The sequence below is a fragment of the Mytilus galloprovincialis genome, chromosome 9, assembly GCF_965363235.1.
Source record: "Mytilus galloprovincialis chromosome 9, xbMytGall1.hap1.1, whole genome shotgun sequence".
NCBI classification, from domain to species: domain Eukaryota; kingdom Metazoa; phylum Mollusca; class Bivalvia; order Mytilida; family Mytilidae; genus Mytilus; species Mytilus galloprovincialis.
The window spans coordinates 48041461-48066692 of record NC_134846.1 but is presented as its reverse complement, the minus strand read 5'-3'; the positions used below and the strand labels follow the sequence as shown (position 1 = coordinate 48066692).

General features: G+C 29.2%; 1 protein-coding gene across 18 annotated transcripts in view; it reads left to right on the top strand.

The window, feature by feature from the left end:
• The window catches only part of LOC143045169 (cyclin-dependent kinase-like 1), a 37872-nt gene extending 17427 nt beyond the window's left edge, over positions 1 to 20445 (top strand). For 3 of the 18 annotated variants that reach the window (XM_076217487.1, XM_076217486.1, XM_076217485.1), the window contains 12 exons: positions 728 to 906; positions 1632 to 1744; positions 2688 to 2827; positions 3710 to 3949; positions 4564 to 4973; positions 6495 to 6539; positions 7522 to 7662; positions 10070 to 10093; positions 10671 to 10736; positions 12109 to 12302; positions 14507 to 14604; positions 16761 to 20445. In XM_076217487.1, coding sequence (XP_076073602.1) covers positions 728 to 906; positions 1632 to 1744; positions 2688 to 2827; positions 3710 to 3949; positions 4564 to 4973; positions 6495 to 6539; positions 7522 to 7662; positions 10070 to 10093; positions 10671 to 10736; positions 12109 to 12302; positions 14507 to 14604; positions 16761 to 16814 — 1704 coding nt within the window. In that variant the 3' untranslated portion in view covers positions 16815 to 20445. Of the gene's footprint in view, positions 1 to 727; positions 907 to 1631; positions 1745 to 2687; positions 2828 to 3709; positions 3950 to 4563; positions 4974 to 6494; positions 6540 to 7521; positions 7663 to 10069; positions 10094 to 10670; positions 10737 to 12108; positions 12303 to 14506; positions 14605 to 15390; positions 15440 to 16760 lie in introns of all 18 variants that reach the window. The other 15 variants (XM_076217490.1, XM_076217492.1, XM_076217489.1 and 12 more) reach the window with 15 other exon arrangements.
• The last annotated feature ends 4787 nt before the right edge of the window (positions 20446 to 25232 follow it).

Here is a 25232-nt window from a genome sequence, read left to right as displayed (position 1 = left end):
CACTTGTTGCTTATGATATGTTCTTTCTAATTTTAAAGCCAAATTAGACTTTTGACCCCAATTTCACGGTCCACTGAACATAGAAATGAAAGTGCGAGTTTCAGGTTAAAGTTTTTGGTCTGAGGTAGTTTTTGATGGAGCTGAAGTCCAATCAACTTGAAACTTAGTACACTTGTTGCTTATAATATGATCTTTCTAATTTTAATGCCAAATTAGACTTTTGACCCCAATTTCATGGTCTACCGAACATAGAAAATGAAAGTGCGAGTTTCAGGTTAAAGTTTTTGGTCAAGGTAGTTTTTGATGAAGCTGAAGTCCAATCAACTTGAAACTTAGTACACTTGTTGCTTATGATATGTTCTTTCTAATTTTAAAGCCAAATTAGACTTTTGACCCCAATTTCATGGTCTACTGAACATAGAAAATGAAAGTGAGAGTTTCTGGTTAAAGTTTTTGGTCAAGGTAGTTTTTGATGAAGTTGAAGACCAAACAACTTGAAACTTAGTACACATGTTCCATATGGTATGATCTTTCTAAATTTATTGCAAATTTAGATTTTTTATCCAATTTCACGGTCCATTGGACATGGAAATTGATAGTGCGAGTGGGGCGTCCGTGTACTTAGGACACATTCTTGTTTTTAGAAAAATAGAAAATGTCATATATATATTTCTTTTACAATGTTGCAGTATTTTCCTTTATAATGAATAATTGATTTTTATTACAGATCATTCATCGTGATGTAAAACCAGAAAACATATTAGTTAGTAAATCAGGTGTAGTAAAATTGTGTGATTTTGGATTTGCACGAACTCTTGCACAACCTGGAGAATCATATACAGATTATGTGGCTACAAGGTGGTACAGAGCACCAGAATTACTAGTCGGAGATACAAAATATGGAAAGTAAGTTGATATATTAGTGACTAATCTCATGTAGATTTTGTTGAAGCAAATTTTGGAAGGTTAATGGGATTACTTTCCTTGAGTTATAGATACCTAAGCAAGCTGTATGCGATTTAGCTTGAGAAGTACTTGTTTAGCTCAGTCAGTAAGAGCACTGACTTTTAACACAGGAGTCCAGGGTTCGAATCCTGGAGGTGATCATGTGATTTCTAATAAGAATCTAGTTACCACATCTTGGGAATTGGCATAAAAAAATGCTACCCTAAAAATGAAAAAAAATATTACATTTTGGTGCCAAAAACTCTCTAAATATTGATTTATTTGCAATAGTGCAAATATTGACTATATAATTCTGTGGATCTTATATGGATTAATAATGAATAACACTCATATTGGTGTCAATATCTAACTATAGGTTTTTATATTCAAGATCCAATGCATGATATGTCAGCTATACAAAAAGACATGCATTGATATCACAACAAAATATGGTACAGAAATATTTTTAAAATGCTGTACATTCTTGAAAGTCAATTTTCAGGGATACCTTACTTGATTTCTTGAGATCGACAAACAGCCCATACAATTAATTCTCTAGGAAATTTATATATATATATCTAATATGTAGTAAATCTATCAGTACCCATAAAATCCATGAAATTCAGTACCCCACAAATAATAATAAATCCATAGTATTGTAACAATTTTTTTTTTTTTTTTTTCAGAGCTGTGGATATATGGGCAATAGGTTGCTTATTATCAGAAATGCTTACTGGAGAACCATTGTTTCCTGGAGATTCAGATATTGATCAACTCTATCATATAGTTAAATGCTTTGGTAAATTATTTACATACGGCTACATACATTATTTATCACATTCTCAGTTAGAACCCCCAAGAAAATAAATACATGCAAAGAAATTGCTTTCTTCTAATTTCCCAAGTTGTGTGATAAAAATTCAGGAAAATGAAGGCATGCAAATAAATTGCTTTACTTGGAACTTCCAAGGGCTTTGTGGTTAGAAATGTAGTTTATAAGAATATACTCTCCTTTCATCATGATGGTTTAAATGCAGTAAAATATAACTACCGGTAAAATAAATCAGATCTGCATTTTATCTAAATGTCAGGAAAACCTACAATAATTGCATATTTTGAATGGGAAAACTAACATACTTATATAATTAAGAATAGTGATTTTGCAATAGAAAAGAAGACCACTGTAATCAAAGACAACTGGTGATATTATGGATTGGTGAAACAATAGACCTGTGTGAACTTTCTGAGTCTTGCATTTTCCCATACAAATCCAATGTCATATGTTTCTGTTATTCCATCACAGTAAGACACAATTGTTCTATGGCATTATTTACACCAATTGACCTTTAGGTCGACTGGTGTAACTCATTCATAAAAAGTACTCAAATTAATCCATGCTGCCTTGTCTGTTGGTCTGTCAGAAATTTCTGTTGTCGAAGGAAGTTTGAAATAAGAATATGATCCAGTATACATCAACTTGAATCTTAGTGTACAAATGATTGGAATGATTGGAATGATTTGAATACAAAAATGAAGATGTGGTATGATTGCCCATATAACTCTTCACAAGAGACCAAATGACACAAAAAGTAACATCTGTAGGTCATAGTATGCCTTCAACAATGAGAAAGGAACAATACTGCATAGTCAGCTATAAAAGGCCTCCAAATATATTTAAATTAGATTCTTTTGTCTATTGTGAACTGCAATAAAATATGTAGAATTTTATACTTTCTTTATAGGTAATCTTACGGCTCGTCACAAAGAAGTGTTCCTTAGAAACCCATTGTTTGTTGGTATGAGAATCCCTGAAGTAAAGGAAACAGTGCCATTAGAAAAGAAATTTAATAGAATATCCTCCAATGCTTTAGATTTAATGAAGGTACTTTTGGAGTGAAGTGTTTATTTATAGAATTTATTATCTGTAAAGTGCTTGTTAATAGTCTTTTAAAATTCCTCTGTACATACATAGACATTAAGAAATGATAAAAGTATATTGCCATTATTGGAGAAAATAGCCAATATTGATAGTATTAAAAGGTAGATTTAATTAAATACCAGATGTCATGCTACAGCCATTAATTCAATTTACAGTGAAATCTTGATTATTTGTTAATTTTTATTTGGATTAGTTTAAAATTATGATATAATTGATAAGACAGCAGGTAGCGCAATAATGAAACCTTTGGATAAAATTGAAATGAAAAAGTGATGTAAAAAGCTTAAAGTTTGAGGTCATTATTTTAGGACACTTGCTTTTACTGTATATATTGATACAGTAAAATGTCAACTTTCTATAAAAGTGCTTACATAAGCAAACTTATCTAGAACATAGGTTGGTAATTTGATCAATATAAACATTAATCACTATAATACTATGGCTGATAACTATTGCATAAGTTATGCATTTGAAGAGATATTTATAAATATAAAACAGGTGTTAAACAGAAATTGCTTATGTAAAATCACGGCAACTATAAAGTTGTCACGTTTATCGTAGTGTCTAACAATAATTTAAATAGTTCTTGATAAAATTCAAATTTTGCTGATCAGTTGCTAAAAAGAACTATATTCTTTGATACAATGAATAACAATTGAAATGTTTTCTTAAAAAGGCATTTTTTTAATTTCATTACTCTTTAGTTTAATTCTGATGTTAAATTACACAACCTGGATAACGAGAAAGTCACAAAGAAATGGTGTTTCTTTCTTTTGTTGTAAAGTGGAAGTTATATGAATTAAATATAATTCTGCTTGATTTCAGCAAAGTTTACGACTAGATCCTGATGATAGACCTACATGTACACAGTTACTTAAACATGAATTCTTCCAGAAAGATGGTTTTATTACACGAATTCAACACGATCTGAAACAGAAAGTACACAGAGAGACACACAATAATCCGTTAATAAAAACATCATCAAGTGAAAAGGAGGATGGAGATGATCCTAAAGGATCAAATATCAAGAAAAAGAAAAAGATTAATGATATAAAAGATAATAAGGTTTTTACTCAAATATGAATTTTAAATGTATATAGATAAAAATTTTGATTTTAATTAATTGAATTCAGAATAACTTACATTAAGAAATGGCATTTCTGTCAGAAATAAGTTCAGTAAGGGCCCATTGTTTAGTTATGAGTATTACAAGCAAAAAATTTATAGAATTGGAAAAGAAATATTCTTGTGGATATTTTCTCTTAAAGCCTTGACATTTGAATTCAATTCTATTCATTTTGAAAACAAAAAAGGAAATCCTTATTTGAAATTAAATTTGAAATTAAAGATAGAAATAGAGACCATTTTTAGGTCTTTTGTAACCATTTTTTTTTTTAAATCAAATAGAATCTGAATATCTAAAACTACCATATATAACAAAGTGAGAAATGGATAATTTTTGCTTAAATTCCCATTGGTGCATCAAAAATGATTGTTTTTCTTTTTCTTTCTAGTTTATCTGTTATCAAATCTATCCATTTTAAATAGCCATTTATTTTAGTACCTGTCTGGTATAGGAATGCTCATATAATAGACTCCTTTAATATGGACCAAAAACCATATATGTTAACTAGTAACAGTATAAATACTTTACATAGTCAATATTTTTATATTTAAAGGATGCCAATAAAAAAGACAACAAAAAGGAAACAGAAAAACTAGCTAAAAAGACTTCACAACAAAATACAAGTTTGACCCCTGTCAATGCTAAATCTCCATCTGGTGATAGTCAGAAGGAAAAAGAGAAAAATAACCAGCGTGAAAAGGAAAAGACAATGATTAAAGACTCAAAAGTGTCTAACAATGTTAAAGAAAGAGACAATAAAATTATCAAAGATCAAACGAAAGACCGGGAAAAAAATGATAAAATTGATAGGAAAAGTGACAAAGAAAATGAGAAGGATGTAAAAGAAAATGGTGAAGGAATTAAGGAGACAACACCTTCGATACCTCCGATTGCTAATAATGCTGGTCAGACCAATCATATTTCTACTACAAATAATCCCCAGTCAATGCCTTCAATTACCAGGTTAGTAATGGTTACCATGGTAACAGTAGTAAATGTTTTGGTGTTGTATGTTTGGTTTGTTGTAAAACTGTTGTCTTGAGTTAAGATAATTGTCCATTCGTGTAAAGAAGAAACAGAAAATTAACAACAACACCTTTCTTTTTGTGTAGAGAATGTATGAAGATTTTAAAAAAACAAGAATGGTTCTAAATATTTTTTAAATTGTTGAAAAATAACCTGATTTTCAAGCTCATATTTGTAAAGAATTTGATGGTATTCTAAGTTATCAAAGATGTGATTTTTATTTAACTTTAATCTATTCTAGCAGTAGTAAAATTTTGTTCATAGAGCTTACAAATTTGAAATATTAATAGCAAACAAACTTTTAAAATGCAATACAGCACAAATTAAAGTTTTAAAGTGCTAAATAAAATTTGAAGTTTGACAAATTCAAAAAAGAAGTTTGGTAGTTTTTATCACATGCATCACACTTTCATGTCAAAGCATTGCTTACTCTATCACACTTTTCTGTAGGTCAACATTTTTGCAGTTTTGTGGATAATTACGGACATTTGATTTGGTATTTGATAATGTAGCTTATCAATGTAGTGCATACACTGCTAGTAGTTAGAATTGTCATGGTAAAACTAGAAAGTTACAATTTCTGTAGAAAGAAACATAAATTAGATGTAGAAATAGGCTGCAAAAAATTAAATGTCAATTCCTCATGCATAATTTGGAAAACTATTCTTTTTCAATTAAATTATTGTGTTTATCACATAATGCAGAGATAGTGACCATATATAAAAAGCATACTGGTAATATATTTGGGTATTCCTTTAAGTCATGTAAGGGGAAACAAAGTTAATAATAAGACATGCTATTTGTTTTCTTTAAAGATTTGAAGGAGCACATGAAAGAAACTTAATATTAAGTTTTGCTGTTAATTTGGATACAAAATGAATGGAATATTAATATTTGCCTTTCTATCTCTTTATTGTATATATTAGAGTTATACAATCTATACATATAGACCTTCCATTTATATAAAAAATCATCAATAATTCCCTGTAGACATTTGTACCCTAAACAGAGCAATACATTTACATAGGTAGCTACCCTGTGTTAACATTCAGAGTACTAGTGTACTTTTAAGGAACATACATATTGTCTGCTCTTTGGTCAGGTTGTCTCTTTGACACATTCCCCATTTCCATTCTCAATTTTATATCATATATATACTCTATTATACCAGATTATTATGTAAATTGCAAATAGTATTATTATTTTGCATATAAGGGTAGGGATGTGTTGCTTCAAACTGCAGATCTCAGTAAAGCTTTTAAAGATCTGTGTTCACGATCAAGCAAGAATTTAGGTAGTACCCTTCTGTAATACTTTTTCATCTTTCAAAACGGAGGCTGAAAGATCTTCATGTTCAATTTTATTTTGATTGTCAAATCAATGTCCAGAATTATTGTATTCATGCATATCAAATAAAAGCAAACCATTGTTGATTCCATTATGTATTTTTTCCATCAGCAGACCAGTTCTTGTCATTAAATCCCAGTGCTTTAACTTTTTAAGGTATCGTATCACAACATTTTCTCTATATAACATAGTATAGTCTATTTAACATAAAAGCAGCCAATTTCTTCTTATATATATACAAAAATATATCGCTTCACTTTTGGCTTGCCCCCCTTTGTTTTAATTTATTACTTTGTTTACAAATAATCCTTAATTACAAATTTTGAAAACATAATTTATTTTTAAACACATACTTTTCTATTTGAAAGATATTATAATAACTCATTTTCATTTAACTGATAAAAAAATCATTTCATTATGATGTATCAGATTATTCAGTTCACTTTCTAATTTTCATAGCTTCCGAAAATCATATGTCTTTCATTTTTATCATTCAGTATTTACCATTTAAGTCATTTTATCAGCATTGAGAGATCATCACACTTGTAAAACATTTTCAGAATTATGTTAAATTTATTATTTTTGTTATTTAATATTGCATGTATTTCTTTGCATGATATTGTCAAACTAATGACTTAATATGAATGTACTGTGGATTCAATATTTTTCTAATGAAACCAATATTTATCTGCAAAGTTAAATTTTTAATTTAGATTTTTAACCATGTACCAATTTTCTAGTTGTATAAAAATGGAGGGGTGGGAAAATCACAAAATCAAATACTCACAGAATACATTTTTCCCTAATCCATGAAAACTGGTTCTTCAAACAAGAAAAAATCCACCGTAATGTTAATAAATTAAACTATAGCATGTACATTTGTGAAGATAATGACATTGATTAATAAAATATGAACAGTTGAAAAAAAGCAACTTTCAGGAGACATAAAAGTTACTATACTGAGGTTGCATATTGAAAATATATTAGATAGAGAAATATTTATCAATAGCAGCAGTATCAGGAAACTGTAATTTATTCATTTAAAATGAAGTAATGTTTTACATAAGATTTATCAATATAAACCATTTTTGATTAAGCCTTATAAAGGAATTAAAAATGTAATGACTTATTTTTCCAGTCCTTTTCCTAGTATGTCACCTTTTACACCTACAATGTCGCCAGGTTCGTTCACGCCTAGTTTGTCGCCTAGTGTTGCCTCTGTACAAATGGCAAGTCCTATAGCGAACTCGCCAATATTTTTTGGTCCTCCCCCATTAAGGTAAGAAGAACACAGATCAGGATTGTATTTGGTGGCGGAATATTCTAACAAGATAGTTTCTGCTTCTAACGATCTTCAGGCTGATGGACAGATTTCAGAAATCATTATCATCAGTCATTCTGTTTCTGTAGAAATAATTATTTTATCGCCATAATTTAGAGTAGATTTGTTTAATTTTAAAATGGTAAATTTTATCAGCATATTTGTAACGTTAGTGCATATATACAGGTTTTTTCTATTCTGGCTTTTAATGGATGAAAATAAGAATTATGATATACCATTCATAATATCTGAAATTGCAGTTTTTTGTCTTATGAAGCAGAGTTCTGTAATAAAGACATTTCAAATTAACTGGCTATGCTGTGAGATTTTCTTTACATCAAAATGAAATTGAAATTTTATATCAAATGTAAGAACATTTCCATCACCTCAATGGGCCTATACATATCATTTATCCAAAATTGAGAAACATCATGGAAAAGTAAGTCATTTGATTATAAATCAATTGAAATATGTCATTTAGTTTAAAATTGGATCATAGGATGTAGCATTAAAGTGCTGCAAAATCATCTTATTGGGAATTATCTCTTCTTCATTTCATTGCTATCATACCATTTTATTCATACTGTTTTTCTCTCCAAAACTGGTAGCGCTGGTTCACACACCCTATAAAGTAGAGATATTTTATTTCCTAATCATAGGACTCATAACAAGCATGTAATCAATCACATAAAGTAAAAATAAAAAGCCTTTCTCTCCCACTCGCATACACTCACAAATACAACTATCGTTCTGATTAAGGATTAATTTCTTTAGATATATACTATACCCTTTTTCAAAACTGGTAGCTGGTTCATACCCCTTCAGATATATACTATACCCCTTTACAAAACTGGAAGCCAGTTCATCCACCAACAGATATATACTATACCCCTTTACAAAACTGATAGCTGGTTCATCCCCCAACAGATATATATATACTATACCCCTTTTCAAAACTGATAGCCGGTTCATACCCCTTCAGATATATACTATACCCCTTTACAAAACTGGAAGCCAGTTCATCCACCAACAGATATATACTATACCCCTTTACAAAACTGATAGCTGGTTCATCCCCCAACAGATATATATACTATACCCTTTTTCAAAACTGGTAGCTGGTTCATACCCCTTCAGATATATACTATACCCCTTTACAAAATTGGAAGCCAGTTCATCCACCAACAGATATATACTATACCCCTTTACAAAACTGGAAGCTGGTTCATCCCCCAACAGATATATATACTATACCCCTTTTCAAAACTGATAGCCGGTTCATACCCCTTTTACTACACATTTACATGTACTTGTTCCAAGAGTTTGTATGGACAAAGAATTCAATCATAAAAAAAATACCAAATATTTTGTTTAAATCTAGCAGATTATTGTTGAAAGATAATGTGCAATAATTCATTAATCTAACAATTATGACATCCCTGATCCATCAAATAATTCAATTTAATAATAGAGAATTGTTTTTATCATTGACAATTAGTATTTCTACCATAAAGTAAAAACTTAGTATCTTGAATAAAGTGTCAAATTGCACTTAAAAATTAAATGATACATGATGTCTGAAGTCAAAGATGCCACTTAATTTCATCATGCAGGGCCAAGTGGCCTAGATAGTACATCCAACAGCTATTACCGGCCTGTCAAAACTGATGTTGTGAATTGGAATCCTGCTCATGGCAGATCTATACTTCTATGCCTTTGACTCCTATCTTAATTGACTAGGATTGTCATTCTTCTTCCTAAAGATCTATGGTACTCAAGCTATCTCCATCAATAAAAACTGACAGCCATGATATAGCCAAGCATACTGAAAGGGGCATTAAAATGATTTATCACCAACAATCAATCATTTCATCATGCAGATTGTAATCAAGAAAAAAGTGTTGTGAAAACTAATTTTATATGCAAGTGTGATTGTTTGGAGTTTAAATGTTACTTGGGGGTTACATGTATATGCTTGTGATTGTCACAGGGATTTTGAAAAAAATACACAATTTTTGGTTTTAACTTTGGTAGGTGAATTGGTGCTATAACAAACAAAATGTGATTTATCTTTAAAACAAATAATGATTATTGAGCATAATAAAAAGAAAATATAAGAAAAAAGAGACTCAAAAAAGAATATAAGCTGAAAAAAATGACGCATTTTTGTTACATTTTAGTACATCTTAAAATTTAAATCAATAACCATGCTTATTTAGCCAGTTATAAGGGTATTAATTTTTTTTCAATAGCCAATTATAAGGGTATTATTTTTTTTTAATTACTTGAATTACTATTTAACATTAGTACCTTTTGAAAAGAGATGTGCATAGATTTTATGAATGTTAATTTTGATAATTAACAGAGATCGAGGAACACCTCAGGCATGGTAAGTGGTGAAATGACAATATTGTGTGTTTTGCACAGCCAGATCTTTGGCTTGCTTAACTTCACCAAAATAAAGAACAAGGAATAACTGTCTCAATCTCTCATGCACTTTGATGATTTGCAAGCACTCAGAATAACTTGTTTCTTAAAAAGTTGCAATCTAATTCTTTATGCCTGGCCACATGCACAGAATTTATACTTCAGGCCAATAGAATCTATACAAACTTTAGGCTCATTGTAAAAGACAATGGTTTACCTTTACAAATTGTGACTTGGATGAGAAAATTGTCCCATTGACACTCATACCACATCTTCTTATATCTATTTACCCCGAAAAGTTATGGCTGTACAAGTTCATCCTGAAAACTAAAGTTCTAAAAAAAAATCATTTATAAGAAAGGGTATATATTTATTTGAAGAGATTTTAAATACTAATCTCTTCCTTTGATATTACAAGCTCTGTAGATAGTTTAAACATATTTTATTGTTTGAAATGACAAATGGATCAGACACAAGTTTGGCAACTTTGTGAAGTCTTCTCTGTAGATGAAATGAATTGCTTCCTTTTTGTATTCTAGTTGGATAACTGAGTTACGAAGAAATGCAAGGTATAACGGGAATGGCTGTTACAAGAAAATTGAGATGTACTTGGTTTTATATATTTATTAAGGAAATGGGTCAATTTCTTAATGCTTTCAATTGAAATTGTTAGTTAATAAATAATTTATTTTGATTAATTATCGACTGGGTTTTTTATCACTTTTAGATAATTGATCTCGTTCAGATTTATTTTTTCAATCTAACACTTCTTGGCAGCTGTAATCAGGTTTTTACTTAGCTATTCTATATCAGACACATTATCTTATGAATTACTAACATCGTTTACCAATTATGTAATTGTTTGTTTAAGGCTGGCGACATGCACGTAATATGATTATCTTTTAGCGTTACCTTTTATTTTCTCATTTAGAATAAAAGTATTTTAGATTTGTCAAGATATTTATATAGACTGCTGATTTCTCAATCATATATTCATTGAATATAAATTATGTAAAGTGAATAGGGGTTATTCAAATAAATATTGAATACTCAAGACTTGAAGAGACATAAGAGATTGATGAATTGTATATTTTACAGCCGAAAGTATTTGTTAACATAGGTATTACATCATAATTTGCTTTTTAAATTAGTCATAGAAATTCTTCATTGACGCTTACAAAAAAACTTATTATATCTTTTATGGACCAGACTTAGTTTTATTATGCTCTTTTGTTTGAGTAAAATGTCTGCTTCTCTTAAAAACTAATTGCTTTCTCTGCTTACAAAATAGATGATTGTAATTTAGACCTCTCACTGTGGTTAACTCAAGGGGCTGAGGAGGCATTTATATATATATATATATATATAGATAGATAGATCTTTTAAAATGTTGATTATTTGTTCAATTACTTTGTGATCAATTAGAATACATTTGACATACCGGGTACTCTTTACTTTCATTTTGCTTTATTGACATCGTTTATGTGTCAGAATCATTTGATGAATACTCAAAACCTATATTTGATTAATTGCTTATTATTTTATCTTTGATACTTTTTAAGTATTACTAAAATATTTTTCATTTTCTACAAGTAACTTCTTTTGCAGTGTGAAACTTGCATATATTATCAGTTTTGCTACACATGAGTTTTTATTTAAAAGTACTTGAATTGTTTTGTTTTGAACTTATTAATCATAATTTGAGACCTGGAAAAGTTTGAGTTTGTTATTTATATTGCATGATCTTTTTTTTTTCTTTTTTTTTAATTTTGCATGATATTTTATTTTTATTTTTCAGCTGTAATAATTTAGTTCTTTAACAATGTTTTGAAGTAATGAGTAATGAAATTTCAATCTATTTGACATTTTAGTTGTGGTTTTTACTTTAAACCCAAACTTGAATGTTTTCATTTTGTGTTAAAGTTATTGCAGACACACTACAGCAAATTCTAAATATGAATGTCAATATATTTTCAGGGTCAGTGATAAGATGGTGAAGAAGACACCTTCCCACATGCAGAAGAAAAACCTAACAAATCACCATAGTAGTACTTTAAGTCCACAACCATTCCAATCAGAAAAAAGTTTTCTTCATGAAAAACTTAAATCCAAAAGTCCAGATAAAAGAGAAAAAGAAGGTCTTAGTTTTCCTGAAGTAAAAGGTGCTGAAGGTATAGTGTTGATTTGGATAAATTTTAAAAGATCAGGTTAATGGGTTTAAGGATGTACTTAATAGGTGAGGTTAGGTGGAAATTAATAAATCAAGAATTAGAAATTGATACTTTGGGCTGATAAAGCATTCTTTAAGGATAAAAATAAGCTAAAAATATTGATAGGTCATGGACCTCCTTTTCGAGATATTTGAGATTAAAAATATGGCGGGAAAAGGCTGACTGGGACTTTTACCTAATATATGCATTGGTATTATATGGGTCTCAAAACAAAAGAAAGAAAATCAAGAATCTTGTAAAATTTTGTAAATGACCTTTCATGAGCTACCATGTCTTATATGAAAAAATAAATGGGTGTTATGGGGCAAAATATTTTACCTTGTATTGTATGGAAAAACACTAAGGAGTCCGAACATTTGACATGAATTCCAAAACCTCACCTAAGTACATCCTTAAGGAATGAAAGAAGATAGATGGTGGGATAATGATTTGTTCTTTACCAAGCTGTTACATGCATCTTGACGGGGTATTATCTTTGATTTAGACCATCTGTAAGTGTGTCCATGCTTACATCTCTAAATTGGTTTCCCTTTTTAAACTTAAGTTTACCTAAACCAAATGTCATGAAGCTTATACACCATGGTTATTACCAAAAAACACAGATCAAGTGCAAATTTTGATGTCATCACTTTAACTGTTCTAGAGTTATGCCCCTTTACAAATGGAAAAAATGCTGAATTTCTCGTTTCCTTTATCTTAAGTTTGCCTCATCCAAATGTTATGAAACTTGTACACAATGCTTAATACCTGGAAACACAGATCATGTTTCAATTTTGGTTACCATTCTAGAGTTATGCCCTTTACAAATGGAAAAAATTGCTGAAATTTCCTTTCCTTTCTTAAACTTTAGTTTGCTTCAACCAATTGATATGAAACTTATACACAATGCTTATAACCACACGACACAGATCAAGTTTGAATTTAAGTGGCGTCACTTTTATCATTTTAGTGTTATGCCCTTTTCAAATGGAAAAATTGCTGAAATTTTGGTTTCTGTTCTCTAACTTTAGTTTGCCTCAATCAATGTTTTAAAAATACTTATACACAATGCTTATTACAACAAAACTCAAATCAAGTACACATTTGGATAGTGTCTCTTTTACTGTTCTCAAGTTATATCCCTTTTTATGCAAATAAGGGGGGGGGCATCATCTGTGTCCATGGGACACATTCTCCATTTAATTTTTGTATCAAACAGTGGAATATTGAAAAAAAGTAAACAATTTGCTGACTTATTGCTTCTGATTATGTAATTTTTCAACTGAACCTGTCTAAAAGTTATATATGCAGCAATCAAAAGTGTCTATTGGGAATACTTAATGGAAACTGGTACATGTTATAGAATGTTAAAACAAATGTTCTAATTACTAGAATTTGACCGAAAATATGGTACATATAATGACCTGATTTTTGTCTTCCTCAATGCAGGTCATTTTCAAAGGTTGACAGGTATGAACAAGAAGTTAATATTTTCACAAAATAAGATTATTGCTTAAATGCTTCAATCATGGAGATGGAAGATTAAAGGATGGAACTTTTTATCACTTGCAGGCTTTGATATGGAAAATAGGCTGTCACTACAAAGTTCTCTGTACAGAAATATCTTGAGAAAATATGCACCAAAGCAATGAAACCTTCTTCCATATATATTGTTTAGTGTCACAACATAAAATATATATTTCACAGACTAGAATGTATTGTTTTACAAATGTCATAAGTCATTCTATAACAAATTTGAGGTTATAAAGTCCTGGAACTGGAAACTTGTTGTGTTTATGGCTTATGGAACACTCTTTAATATATATATATAGGCTTTTGAGGATTGTCATAGGTGGCACAATTGGCTGCACTATTTTTAATTAGTTTTGCACTATTTTGAATTAGTTTAAGTACTAGAAAACTGTGAGCTTTAGTTTGGTACCAAGTTCCAGTATAGTTTTGTTTTGCTGAAAAATACATTCATTTAGGCATCAATGCACACATTTGAAAATAAATGTTTCGCATCACCTGATACCTAAACAAATATTTATTTTTCTGTTATTTTGTTAATTTTTTCTTTTGAGATTTAAAAAATATTTGAGATCTTGTTTCAGTTTACTATTACTGATAGAATTTGTGAATTTTAACAATTTTGATTTTTTCAGCTCATCCTACAAAAACAAAACCACTGCAGCCTAAACAAAGAACAACCATTGCTCAAATACCTCACATAACAAATATAGATCCCTTTCCTTTTGCAAATGTAAGTATAAGTAATATATCACCTATATATATACAATTATTCCCTGAGCTTTAGGGTGAATTACAGTTGTGTCAGAAGAAAAACACTGAAGACATACAAACCAAATGTTAAATACAAAGTAATAGTGATATGAATACAATTTGGTACCCATTGCTCTATATTGTTTACAGTAAGCCAGTTTGTCTTTTCAGAAAAGGAAATTACTTTTATTGAATTGTAATGCTAAAATTCAGTATTTAAGATTTCAGCAATAAAAAAAAATAAGACATATTTTATGGTTCATTAGTAATTTGCTTGCTTTTTCTTAAAGTTTGATTGATTCAGGACCTTATGATGAAATATAATTTTATTACTAAATGGTGCCAACTATAAAATAAAAGGAATATATAGCCCACATATATAATTTGATAGCTTGCCTTTTGAATTCATTACATCTCATCTCTGGTATTGAATGAAATAACATTAAATTTAAATGTTTAAGTTATGGCATGTCATTGTGGCAGTGAAGGCTATTTTCACATGAAAGTAATATAATTACTCCCAAAAATTGTTTTTCAAAGATAATATATTACTTATTTTTTTAACAATGTAGAAAATCATTTATATTTCTAACAATCTAATTAGGGTTAAAGCTTTGCAGTCAATCTTTTTTTGTATGCTTGGTTGCTGCAAATGAGGCGTGTGGAGATTTTAATAAGTTTGCAATTCTTATATTATTTTTAAAGAAATAAAAAAAAAAGAATAAAAAAGTTTATATAAAGATATCTTTATTTTTTTCAAAAATAGATGTAAAGTTTACTGTTTTACTTCAGATGCTATGAAGGGACATACAAAGGTACTGGTATATTAATGTGCCCCTCCACCCTTACCAAGAGCTCTTTTATAGTTCTCTGTGACTTCTGTACAATTTTTATATGATAGTAAAAATGTATGCCATAAAAACAAGTGTAAAAATTTGTACCATTAAAACAAGTATCAAAAGACCATGCACACATGCTCTTTCAGCTGGAAAAAAAAGATTTTAAAACTTTATTCTACAACCAGTATTCCAAAAAAAAATTTAAGTGTTCATTTTCTGTAAACTGAGCATATCTGCATGACATGAATAAAAAAAAGTAAATATACAATGTCACAGTTATGATGAAGGAAACATGAAAATCTGTGATGTTGACCATTTACTCTTAAAATTCACCAAAATGGTCTATTTGAAGTTAATTTTGCTTTAGATTTCTGTAACAGAATGAGGAAATTACAGCCATACAAATAATTGTGGAGTGTTCACAGATGTTGTATAAAAGAGTGTTTTATATAAATTCAGTCAAACTGCACAAAACAGTTACTGCAATATGAAAACATATGTTTTGCCCTTTTTTCTACAATGTATATTGGGTAACATTGCCATATTTTACACAGTGTCATTTGAGAACTAATAGTTTTAATAATTACTTCTGCATGGACTTTTAAAACTTCTTTGCCCAAATTTTATCAATTGGATCTTCTGGAAAAGACAAATTGTAGTTGCTTATTCATTTTATTGCATGGTGTATGGTAAAAAAATTCTGTACAAACCTAGGTGGTCAGAAAAATATTTTTGAGACGTCTTCATTTAGCTGTCTAATTCCTTGGAATTCTGGATTTAGCTTTCTTGTGATGCAGGACACATTATTTTTTTAGATAAATAGGGTTTCGTGGTTTAGTTTCTGGGGAATTCAGGATGAACTCTAATACCATCCCTCTCAACCTGGAAAATATTGACCTCTCCTTCGTTTTGAAATCCAGTGTCCACAGGTTTACCAATATCCAAAATATCCTTGCATGTTGATAACTTAGACTAAATGTTTTTGAATAACAACAGAAAAATACATAATAATGAAATTTTAAATAGATGATTTTCATTAGGAAATAAGCAAATATTTTAAATGTTGAAAATGTAAATGAAAACATATATTTTATTTATAAAATCAAGCTACAGCACTACTGAGTAGAGTTTTTTTTAATTGAACATTTTTTCAGTTTGTTTTTTACTTGGAAAATTAGAACCTTTATTTAGATTATTATCTGTTTAGAAAAGATTCATTTATTTAAGATTGATTAAAAATTGGAAAAATTAACTAAATGGTTTTATTTTACACTTTTTTTTGTTGTTGTTGTTTCAGGCGGACACTAACGGTAATGGCAATGACAAAGACGACAATCTTCCTATTGTATGATGATGAACAGCAATCAAAACCAAATCTGACCTCAGGGATAACCTTCATTATATCAGTGATTGGTCAGTAAAAACTTTTTGTTAACAGTATATCACATATTATACTGTCAGAAATTTAAAATACAAAAAGTGAGCATGATGAGACACGGCACCAGTTTAGTCAGAGAAAACATTTTGACATTCTAATGACAGAAAAATATCAAAGACAACATAGATATCATCCATATTTTTCAAAAAGTTATGTAAATTTTTGACTGGTTTTATATTTTTTTCCCTGAAGTATTCAAGTAGAGGTGTGCAAAGCTTTTCAAAATGAGGAAACTATTCAATTTTAAAAAAGAAGATAATTTGAATTTTTTGAAGATCTCATTTTGACAAGGGAGATAATTTGAAGAATTTTTGAAGATCTCATTCTGACAGTTTCATGGTTGACAGTCAATACTAGAATCATTGTCTTGATTTACTTTTTTACTATGTTCATGTTAAGTAAATGATAACAAAATTATATTGGCCAAATTATTGAATTGTTACAGGATTATTGCTGTAAATAATATGAACTGGTTTATATGTCAGATATCTATAATATATATATGATAAGTACTAATTCATGTGATAATTGTTTATGTGCCAATTATACTCAGTCTTCTTTTAAGTTTGCATTTATTTTTATTATATGTAAAGTTATATGCATTTTAAAATTTAAAAAGCATAAAAAAGTATTTTGCATTTTCAATTTCATAATAAAATATGGAGAGCATTTTCAGTATTATTTGTAAATTGTCCAAATATTAATGAATGCACTTTTATTTTGATATTCCATGTACAGAACATTGAGTGTTTTTCATATCATTTCCAATATCATATCCAATATCAATCTTAAATGTCCATATCAGCTCAATAAGTTATTATAGGGATGTTTGCTGGTCTTGTATTTGACTTTTGAGAATCATCTTGTTTTATCTGTGTAGTGCTATTACCAATTATGCCCCCTTACCCCTATTTCTTCCATACTTTTATTGCATTTTGTTTTGAAAGCAGTTTTGGAAAATCTTAAAAAACCTTGTTAGTTTATCAATGTTCTCAAAAAAAGGTGCCAATATTAAAGTATAAAAAATCTAGCAGGAATCATTTCCCCCAAAAAGTGTCAATGGCACATATCTCAAAATCATCAACATTGACTTTTATTTTTTCCTGTTTTTAGTTCCTTTCTTTGTATTTTATCATGTAAGAACAGTCTTTTAAAAACCTATGATTTTGAAACATAGCAGCCAATATCCTTAAGAGCCTGTTATTATACATATTTTCTGTATATGTATCCATCATATCCATTGCTATCATCATAGTTAATGATATGTGTTGAGTCTTTCATTCAGGTAGATATGCAAAAGATCATATTTATTACAATGTACAAGATTTGTGATATGAAAATGGTTATATATATATATATATATATATATATATATATATATATATATATATATATATGTGTGTTTTGAAAACTCTTGTTTATGCCCTGCCTCCAGTTGAAATAATGGCATTGACTTTGGATCAAAATCTATGTTTTATATTTTATAGCATGTATGACATTGGGAATTCACAAAAAAATATCTTTCGTTAATCTTCATAATAAAATGAATACACAGTAATTTATTTGATGAGGAGACAAACTTCGTATATGCTATGCAATGTTTTTTCAATGTTGTTTTTACTCGATAGTGCGAAGGATTTATATAGTACATGTAGTATAAATCCTTGATATTGCATTGGACATTGCCTATTTATTTATTTAAATGTAAATAGAGTTCTGTTACTAACTGAATGTAAATGTGCAATTCTAACAAACTTTGTAATAATGTATTGCAATAAATATAATTTTCATGATCTAAAAATGCTGTTCCAAGTTTTATATACAATTGGTTGAAAGGTAAATCTGGCATAAAGAAACATTCAGTACTGAGTGCCATTAGAAATGCAACAAAACATAAGTAAACTCTCCTTGCACACGGCTCGTATGACAATACAAAATTGTTCTTGTGATGCTTTCTTCGCCCATCTGTCGTGCTTCAGGTTGAAGATTTTAGTCATTGTAGTTTTTGATAAAGTTAAAGTCCAATCAACTTGAATTTTAGTGTACATGTTCCCTATGATATGATCTTCAAATTTTAATTCCAAATTATAAGTTTTGACCACAATTTTCACGGTCCATTGAACATATAAAATGATAGTGTGTGTGTGTGAATTATAAACAGAAAACTTTATTACAAATAAAAAATATTTAATATACAAGGGAGATGATAACAGCTAAATAAAACAGAATGAAATATTTAATGCCTAATTGATCATTCATTCTTTTTAAATTTCTCGGCTTGTTTTGTAAAAGTGAATAAATTAAAGGTATGGATGTGTGTGTCTTCTTAATTATGAAAAACAATACTAAATCCCATCGTACTTCTTTCTCATCATATGTTTATTCATGCTAGGATTTACATTTGTAATTTTTAAAATGTTGAAACTTGAAGAAATATGTCATGTCTTTGAACTAGGCTTTCTGTATTATCTATATCAAAATAAATCAGTATTACACTTTTTACCAATGTTAACTGTTATTAAATCATTGAAGTTTATGAAAAAATATGCTCAGCTTTGTTTTATTGTTGAAAAATGGTATGATACCAAACCAAATTTAAAACCGATATAGTCAAGATATCTATATCATTGTTGCTTAGTTTTATAGTTTTAAAATAAGTACCAGTATTTCAAAGTATATAGAAAGTGATTTGTATGCATTTAACAGATATCATTTATTTTTAATAGCAAATGTAATATTATTTTGAAAAAACAATTTATTTAAAGAAATAGGTCATATGTATGCATAAAATTAGTGTGTACTGTAAGCCCAACTTTCTGTGATTTTATGTTTGAAAGATGACTATGTGAGATTGTGAAACCTATATGGCTGTATTATTATATAACATTAATAATCAACAATGTAAGCATTGGTTAGAATCTTGAATTGTAATAAGGTATATTTCGTTGATTACTTTTAAGGTAAAAAGTATATTACTTCACCAGATATATGTATATGTTTCATTTCAAAAGCAAAATCAAAAAGAGAAATGAATAAGTGTATGAATTAATTTGAAAATTTACTATACAATTTTGGATTGCAGATATGAGCTTGTAAATTTCTCATTCTTTGAACATTGAAACAATCAATCAATCATTTTAACATGTTTGAATACAAGAGAGAACACAGAAACATTAAAATTTTTGTTTTAAAAATTAAGCCACTTCAGTTGGCTGTATTTTTAATATTTCATTTTGTTGCCAAGAAACCCTTACTGTTTACAAGTTTTTGTGATTAGGGAGAGTGAATGAATATTTTAGAGTTTATCGTATGTGCCAAGCGTATTTATATGTGAAGATATTCAGTATCGTTTTGAAATGAATTTGAACTACTCATTTTGCATAAACATATTGTTATTTGTTTCATTTCTTTTGAAAATTATTGTTCACAAAATATCACATGTTTAATATATAAAATGTTGTTTTGTTGAAATGAGAAAAAAACTCATGTTTTCACAATATTGGGTGCTTTCTCAAATGAAGAAAGAATAAAAAGTGAACATCCATGTTTGTTGTTTTTAGACTGACTTATACCTCAAATAAAAAAAAAGATGTGGTATGATTGCCAATGAGACAACTCTTCACAAGAGACCAAATGACACAGAAATTAACAACTATAGGTTAACATTTGGCCTTCAACAATGAACAAACCCCATATCACATAGTCAGCTACAAAAGGCCTTGAAATGACAAATTAAAAACAATTCAAACGAGAAAACTAATGGCCTAATTGCTATTCTCTAACAGACATGACAGATATCTATCAAAGAAAAACATGGGGACCAGTGCAAACACAATGAGGTGGGTTTAAACATTGAATTATGTTTCTGTTTAAATATTTTTCAAAAAAATGTGATCTAAGCATTTTAAGGTTTCCTATAGCAAGCCATACAAGTTGGTCTGTTTGCATCAAATAAAATTAGAAAAATTATCTGAGGAGTCCAAATTGAAGTAAAATCTTTTTGCAACTTAATACAATTATAGAAACAAGACTACCTCTGACAGCCATGTTTTTCATTTGAACAACCGAAACAAGGTTAAGTATATACCTGCCGAAGGTCTAAAAGGATAAAATAATTTTAGGAAAATGATTGATGATTCAATGAGAACTAAATAACATCAATGCCTTTATATTTGTCCCAAATCAACATTTAATGACAATCTGCTGAAGAGGCTTTAATAAACATCAAATTCAAATTTGGATTCAAAAACTATTGGCAAGTAGTTTAGGAGATAATTTTTGAAAAATAGGCCAACCAAATTCAAACTTTAAACATTGGCTTTTATGAAAACGCAAATATTGCATTGTATAAAGCATTGGTTCTGATTGTTTCAACACCATGTTGTGACTTCATTTTCTGAGTATGTATAACAATGATAAACTTCTGGAAATGTTCATAGATACAATGTATAGAATGTTATGATCAATGCACTATTTTTTGTGTATAAAAAAGTAGTGATAAGGCTGAAAGAATTAGATATCAAGTCGGTAACATCAGGTTTTGAATGGCCATTGCAGTCGAGACAGGAAGTATGAAGCATAAGGTACACTACAAAAATATACTCATTTAACCTATATTGATGTACAGTAGAGATTTTTGGAGAACTCGGTTTAGTTGTCTTTCCAAAATGAATGAATTGTTTAACATTTTGTCACTCCTAACCTGTTAAAATGCTTTGCTATGCAGAATGAATCTAGGTCATTGTTGAAGGCCATATGTTTACATCAGTTTTTAAAAACATAACAGATAAGAATATATTCTTATACCTTCAGGTATTTCATATCCAATTTTTTATGGAAATATTCTATATAAAGCACAAAAATGTCAGTATTCACCTCAGAAACTAAAAAAACCTTTAAATAGATTTATTAAGAAGGGACATAGTTACGATACTGTTGTCAGGTCATTAAAGATTGCATATTTTGGCGTTAATATTGATTCACTTACAGGGTCTTTGCATCGGAACTAAACACATTTATTCAACCAGATGCCCTGCAGGGCGCAGCTTTATACGACTGCAGAGGTTGAATCCTGAATAGTAAGGGCAAGTATGGACACAACATTCAAGCTGGATTCAGCTCTAAATTTGGATTGGGATTAAATAGTTGACACAGCATAGGTTTCTGACACAGAATGAATGTGGTCTAATGAGCTTAAAATTTTTTTTTTGCCTTTTGAAGAAATTTTCTTTTTATTTATGAAATCTGAAATAAGAAAAATTGAACAACAACCCCCCCCCCCCCCCCCCCGCAATTTTTTTTTCACATGTCCCTTTCCATTGTTCCAAAACTGATCTCAATTCAAATTTCTAATGGAGTTTGCAACAATAACTACTCATTTAAAGTCATCATAAAATATTAAAATGTAAAAAAAGTGCTTGTTATCACTAAATGGTAAAGTTTGTTTTAATTTATCAGTTGGTAGTAAAAGTGAATATACATTGTATATTGTATAAAACAATGATTTAAGTTGATTCAACAACTAATCTGGACAAAGAAAGATAACTCCAATTGAAAATTTCTTGCTATTGTGCAATATTGTGCAATTAGATATTTCTTGCTATTGTGCAATTGAAAATACTTGATATTGCACAATACTGTGCAATTGAAGATTTCTTGCTATTGTGCAATACTGTGCAATTGAAAATTTCTTGCTATTGCACAATACTGTGCAATTGAAGATTTCTTGCTATTGCTGAATACTGTGAAATTGAAAATTTCTTGCTATTGCACAATACTTAATATAATAATTTTGGATCCTGATTTGGACCAACTTGAAAACTGGGCCCATAATCAAAAATCTAAGTACATGTTAAGATTCAGCATATCAAAGAAGCCCAAGAATTCAATTTTTGTTAAAATCAAACTTAGTTTAATTTTGGACCCTTTGGATCTTAATGTAGACCAATTTGAAAACAGAACCAAAAATTATAGTCCGTTTGACTTCTATAAATCTTCAAAAAATAATTCTTAAAAATTCATTTTTAAAGATAAATATTTTTTTTCTTCATGTATGTTAATGTATGATATATACGAACTCTGACTATGAATATCATAATTTTAAACCTATAATCAAGAAAGTTACTCATTAGGTCTCTATGTTACTTCAATTTATTTTAATATGAAATACTCAATGGAGTACGTATGAGTAGTGTAACAGCCTTCCATTCAAAACAAAAACATTAGACATGTGCTCTAAACCTGTTTTATTGTACCATGTGACTTTACTCATTTAAATAACTCTGGTCATGTGATTACTGAGCTTTCTGTATTCAATGAGAAATACAAAAGCATGCACACATGACCAGAGTTATTTAAATGAGTAAAGTCACATGGTACAATGAAACAGGTTTAGAGCACATGTCTAATGTTTTTGTTTTGAATGGAAGGCTGTTACACTACTCATACGTACTCCATTGAGTATTTTATATTAAAATAAATTGAAGTAACATAGAGACCTAATGAGTAACTTTCTTGATTATAGGTTTAAAATTATGATATTCATAGTCAGAGTTCGTATATATCATACATTAACATACATGAAGAAAAAAAATATTTATCTTTAAAAATGAATTTTTAAGAATTATTTTTTGAAGATTTATAGAAGTCAAACGGACTTATAAGAACCTACATACACAGTTAGATTTGGCATATCAAAGAACCCCAATTATTCAATTTTTAATGAAATCAAACAAAGTTTAATTTTGGACCCCGATTTAGACCAACTTGAAAACTGGGCCAATAATCAAAAATCTAAGTACATTTTTAGATTCAGCATATCAAAGAAGCCCAAGAATTCAATTTTTGTTAAAATCAAACTTAGTTTTTGGACCCTTTGGACCTTAATGTAGACCAATTTGAAAATGGGACCAAAAATTAGAATCTACATACACAGTTAGATTTGGCATATCAAAGAACCCCAATTATTCAATTTTTGATTAAATCAAACAAAGTTTAATTTTGAACCATTTGGGCCCCTTATTCCTATTGCACAATACTTAATATAATAATTTTGGATCCTGATTTGGACCAACTTGAAAACTGGGCCCATAATCAAAAATCTAAGTACATGTTTAGATTCAGCATATCAAAGAAGCCCAAGAATTCAATTTTTGTTAAAATCAAACTTAGTTTTTGGACCCTTTGAACTTTAATTTAGACCAATTTGAAAATGGGACCAAAAATTAGAATCTACATACACAGTTAGATTTGGCATATCAAAGAACCCCAATTATTCAATTTTTGATTAAATCAAACAAAGTTTAATTTTGAACCATTTGGGCCCCTTATTCCTATTGCACAATACTTAATATAATAATTTTGGACCAACTTGAAAACTGGGCCCATAATCAAAAATCTAAGTACATGTTTAGATTCAGCATATCAAAGAAGCCCAAGAATTCAATTTTTGTTAAAATCAAACTTAGTTTAATTTTTAATCCTTTGGACCTTAATGTAGACCAATTTGATAATGGGACCCAAAATTAGAATCTACATACACAGTTAGATTCGACATATCAAAGAACCCCAATTATTCAATTTTTGATGAAATCAAACAAAGTTTAATTTTGAACCATTTGGGCCCCTTATTCCTATTGCACAATACTTAATATAATAATTTTGGATCCTGATTTGGACCAACTTGAAAACTGGGCCCATAATCAAAAATCTAAGTACATGTTTAGATTCAGCATATCAAAGAAGCCCAAGAATTCAATTTTTGTTAAAATCAAACTTAGTTTAATTTTGGACCCTTTGGACCTTAATGTAGACCAATTTGAAAATGGGACCAAAATTAAGAATCTACATACACAGTTAGATTCAGCATATCAAAAACCCCAATTATTCAATTTTTGATGAAATCAAACAAAGTTTAATTTTGAACCATTTGGAACCCTTATTCCTAAACTGTTGGGACCAAAACTCTCAAATTCCCAACCTTCCTTTTATTATCAAAAACCTTGTGTTTAAATTTCATAGATTTCTATTTACTTATACTAAAGTTATGGTGCGAAAACCAAGAAAAATGCTTATTTGGGCCCCTTTTTGGTCCCTAATTCCTAAACTGTTGGGGCCTCAATTTCCAAAATCAATCCCAACCTTCCTTTTGTGGTCATATACCTTGTGTTAAAATTTCTTTGATTTCTATTTACTTATACTAAAGTTATTGTGCGAAAACCAAGAATAATGCTTATTTAGACCCTTTTTTGGGCCCAAATTCCTAAACTGTCAGAACCAAAACTCCCAAAATCAATCCCAACCTTCCTTTTGTGGTCATAAACCTTGTGTTTA